The 4507-nt window shown below is 41.6% G+C and overlaps 1 protein-coding gene across 1 annotated transcript in view; it reads left to right on the top strand.

Moving 5' to 3' along the window:
* Positions 1-1668: 1668 nt before the first annotated feature.
* The window catches only part of lect1 (leukocyte cell derived chemotaxin 1), a 13001-nt gene continuing 10162 nt past the window's right edge, over positions 1669-4507 (top strand). Inside the window, exons 1-2 of the mRNA XM_015378051.1 lie at positions 1669-1838; positions 2029-2169. Coding sequence (XP_015233537.1) covers positions 1767-1838; positions 2029-2169 — 213 coding nt within the window. The 5' untranslated portion in view covers positions 1669-1766. The remainder of the gene's footprint in view (positions 1839-2028; positions 2170-4507) is intronic.

The raw sequence follows: 4507 nt of genomic DNA, 5'->3' as shown, positions 1-4507 counted from the left end.
AATTTTTAGCAACATCTAACGTCCAGACTGCAGACCGCAGCAACATGAACATCTCCCCCCCACCGCTTCTCCCCCCCAACAGTACGGCGAGCGTTACGGGACAAATTGTCTTCCACAACGTCCGCATCACCTACCTTCTCCAGTGATCAGGTTTGTTTACATAGATAATTTTAATACTGCCATCTATTGTTCAGTACCGTCTCAGTTAATCTCTCTCAACTTGCCGTAGTTACTTTCGAGCGTAATGGGCGATCTCGCAATCGCTAGTTTGTTGGCTCTGCGCTGCCGTAGCGCAAAGATGTCTGCCTCCATGGCTGAGAGACCCGCTCCTATGTAATTATAAATAAAGAATTCTAAGGCAACGCAAATATTAAGGTTAAGAGGCTGAGCTCGTAGATGATGATAAATAACATAGTTATGTATAATATATTACATTTCTGACTGTATATCCCTGTAATTATTACACACTGTAGCTTTAATGATAAAGATATTGAATGTAACTTGATTTACTCCGTCTGTCTCGACGTCATGGCTTTTATTATTTAACATATTTTACTTTATATGACATATTTTCAGCGTGTCTTACAGATAAAAACTTTTAGCAATCTGTATAAAAGATGACTTCTTAAGATTAATTCTCTACAATTACCTTTATTGTTTTGAAAAACTTCCATGTTTATTGACTAACTAACAGTTGTTCTGTCAAAAGATGATCCATCTTCTGAGCAGCAGCACTCTGCAGCTCCACTAAAGTCACAACAGGCCCCTTGTGGCTCCTCTCCTGATTTTTCTAGCCTCTCAGTTTAGATCATAGCATAGTAAGTCTGCAGCTATCCTGTTTTCAAATTGGGATTATACATCTAGTGCTCTGTTAGATATTAATTTACAGTATAACCTAATTCTGCTTCACAGATGTTCAAAAACTTCATCCATCCATGATCTTAATAATGTTTGTTCACTAAGATCAAATAAGACAAATGGTTACACTCCATTTACTGTTAGATGACTCTAAAGAGATTTTTTTTAAAGCAACGTTTAGGGCTAAATAGTTCTGTAAAACACAGTTTGCTTCTGGATTTTTTTCCCCCTCCACCATTATTATTCATTGATTCAGGGCATTTCTTATTAACACCAAATGCTGTGGATGTAGGACAAGGTGTAGGGATGTGGGGAAGTAAAAGCACAGATTTGGCACATGGCCATGCCCATCAAGAAGGAGAGGGAAAAAAACGTGCAACATTCTGCAGGGGCAACCTTTGACCTGAGAAAGAAACGTCTCTGGGAAAAAAAGGGCAAAAAGGAAAGGTTGTGCAAAGGTAGGGTGGAGGGGGGCACCCTCCTCCACTATCACCATAATTATTGAACAGGTCCAAGTCGGCCCTGCTCAGGTTGTCATAAAGCCTAATGATATGAAATCCTGAGGATGAGCGCAGGATCAACCTCATGTAAGTTGCATGAGCAGCCTATGGAATCTTCAAAGGGAAAAATGGTTAATGACTATCTGGAAGAAAGCATAAAACCTTAGACTCACATTAGTGAATTTTCTGGCTGATAATCAGCTTGAAGTTACAACTTAAACTTTACCTTTTCTTATTAAAAGTAAGAAGAGCTTAAAATGCTAAGTTGGGGCTAAAAAGTAAAGTTAGAACTGAGAAGTGCCCTTCTCCCTCCTCCTTCCTTTTTCGAGGGAAAGTGAGAGAGAAGGAGAGAGAGGGGGAGTCGGTGAACTGGAGCTGGAAAAGGTATTTGTCTGTTTGGCTCCAGTCATGGCCGGGAGCTCAGAGAAAGTACCCATTGCAACAGCGGAACCAGAGGACTCGTACCAGTTCATGGCTCCGGTGAGTAGCTTCAGTCCAACAGGGTGCACCTTCTATGAGAAGCAGTCATAGAAACCTGCTGCCTGCTGAGCATCCATGGGGATGAGTCAAGGGCAAAAACTAAAAGATAAGCACTATAACTTCAGTCAAACATAAAACCAGTCTGCAGCTTTGTGTTTATTTATCTGTTGTTGTGGTAAAAACTGTTTAGGCTCACTCCACCGTGTCTCTGAGACCAGCCTCCACCGGACGCCTCCTGAAGGCCGGGATTGCTGTGCTCGTAACCGGAGCCGTTCTGCTTCTGCTGGGAGCCGTCGGGGCTTTCTACTTCTGGAACAACAATGAAAAACACGTAAGGGGGACATTTCACACTGCCTCTTTGTGTAGGAGCAGTTCAGAGCCTGCTGCAAAGAGATGAACTTCAGTAAGGAGACCGTTAGAAGATAGTGAAAGGAACCCCCTGGGGAGATATTCTGCTTTATTTGATGTAGAAAAGCTTTATTATATGCATATTCAAACTTGTTCATTATTATTAAAGGCCACCGGCTCTTTTATGCCTTGTGTCTTTGTTTCGGGATTGTATCCAAGTGTACTTTGGATACAGCAGCTCCCATAGAGGGCAGATTAAAAAGGAAGGACGTGAATAATCAGTTAGCAGCAGTTTGACAGAACTCCAACACCCCAAACCTATCCGTTTTGCTACAGGTCTTTTTGAAGTGGAAAAGCAAACAGCTCTCTCTTTGAAAAAAATGTTGTTTTAAGTAGTGTTGGTTGAATATGTTGAAAATGAAGAAGGAAAGAAAAGGGCCTTAGTCATCATTGTGTTTGAATAAAAATCCCGGCAGACTAAAGCAGATGGAGGCTTGTTTTTCTTATTATCATTTTTTTTCCCAGATTTATTTTTTGCGGAGTAGGCAAACAGTGAAGTGTAAATCAAGCACCCGCCCCTATGTGGTACAGTGCGAGGCAACGTTTGGTGAATGGAGCCGTTGTGCTATGGGATCCTGAAAGGGTGCAATGAGGAGGAAAGGAATGGTGCTGAGGGGCCCGCTCTCTGGTCCGGCTGATGCTCCGGGAGCAAGAGGGGGAAACGTGAGCGGCAAAATGCAGTTCCTACTTCTAGAGACAGAGGGGGTCTGCAGAGACCAGGTTACACCAAACAGGAGAGTTGGAAAGATAGATCCAACCAAGTTTGAATGTTTGCCTTAAAAAAAATGGGATATTAGAGGAAAAGTCTAAGCTTTGGACAAGAGGAGATTAAGAGCACATAAAGAAGCATCTGGGCGAGATGGGTTCACTTTCAGGACCCTCATACCTCACATGCCAATCTGAAAGAGTGTAAACAAAGCCTCCCAAAGTGACCACATCCCTACATATTCCCACACCTTGTTCGGTTACAATAAAACAATTCAATGAACATTTTTAATACTGTATAAAATCAACTCAAAGCAGTTCATCATCGTAAGGTAAAGGATACTGATACAGGATTTTCTAAGCCTTTTATAGCTACAAACTGAATAGATTCTGTTGCCCTGAGATAGACTGGAAGCCTGCAGACATTGATGTTAAAGTCTGAGCTCAGACTCTCTATTCGATTTAGATTAGAGCTTTGACTAGGCCATTCTGACACATGAATATGCCTCGATCTGAATCATCCATTGAACCTATGCCTGCTTGTTGTAGTAGTGACCCTCCATCATAGTTTCAAGTCTTTTGCAGCACTGCCATGTTTTTATGACCAAAAACTCTGACGCACGTCCTTGTCTTCGTCTTTGTTAAAATAAAAAAATTCTTCTTTGTTAAAATAAAAGTTCAAGTCAGTCCGTGTAAGGGACAGCATATATTGAGGGCAGAAGAGTTGCTCGATTCCTAAACCATAGGAGCAGAACTCGGCCCAGAAATACTCCAATTTGGTCACATGAAAGCAATATGAATTTGGAGAAGTTATTACATAGATAATAAAGAAAGTGACGCTCCAGTTCTCTGGTTACATGCTGGGTTTATTACAGATGATAATTTGAAAAATATCTTTTCCCTCTAATTTGACAAGTCAGCTTAATGAGACAAACTGGTTTGAGGAGAGGGGGGGGGGGGTATTGCAGAAGCAGGAGGAAACATTTCTCCTCCAGTCTTAGCTGCATTTCTCAGAGGAAAGAAAACAACCCTCCAATAACAGCTTGACTAGTGACAGAGACACAGAGGATCCAGTCACAGTGCTACCAAGGCCAGGCATAGATACTAATTATCCAGCTTTGACACAACGTACCAGCTTCAGAAAAAAGAAAAAGAAAAAAAAAAAGGCCACTGGTCGTATGAAATACTGGAAACACTGCAAATTAATTCGATTGATACCGACTCTCACTTATGAATCCCCAGGTTTTTCCAGTGCCTGTGGCTGTGGGCGGAGCAGAGTGTTAGCTTTCACCTTCTTCCACATATTTGCTCTTTCCCCTTCGTGGTTTGCTGCAAACTCTAAGGACTTCTAATGGCCCCCCCTTCAACAACAGCTTTCCTCAATGCAGCCACTAAAAACTGTCTAACAGATATTAGACTAATTTAACAGACTGTTCTGATACAACATTTATGATAGAGGAGCAGTTATATGTCATGAACCAGGGACAGAGAGACCCAGTATTCAAGGAGAGACAGTCAGTAGGAAAGTTCAAAAAGGTTTATTAAACAAAAACTAA

This window comes from Cyprinodon variegatus, unplaced genomic scaffold (assembly GCF_000732505.1).
Source record: "Cyprinodon variegatus isolate N-32 unplaced genomic scaffold, C_variegatus-1.0 Scaffold163, whole genome shotgun sequence".
Lineage (NCBI taxonomy): Eukaryota > Metazoa > Chordata > Actinopteri > Cyprinodontiformes > Cyprinodontidae > Cyprinodon > Cyprinodon variegatus.
Note: the sequence above shows the minus strand (reverse complement) of the source record. Positions and strands in the feature narration are given on the sequence as shown.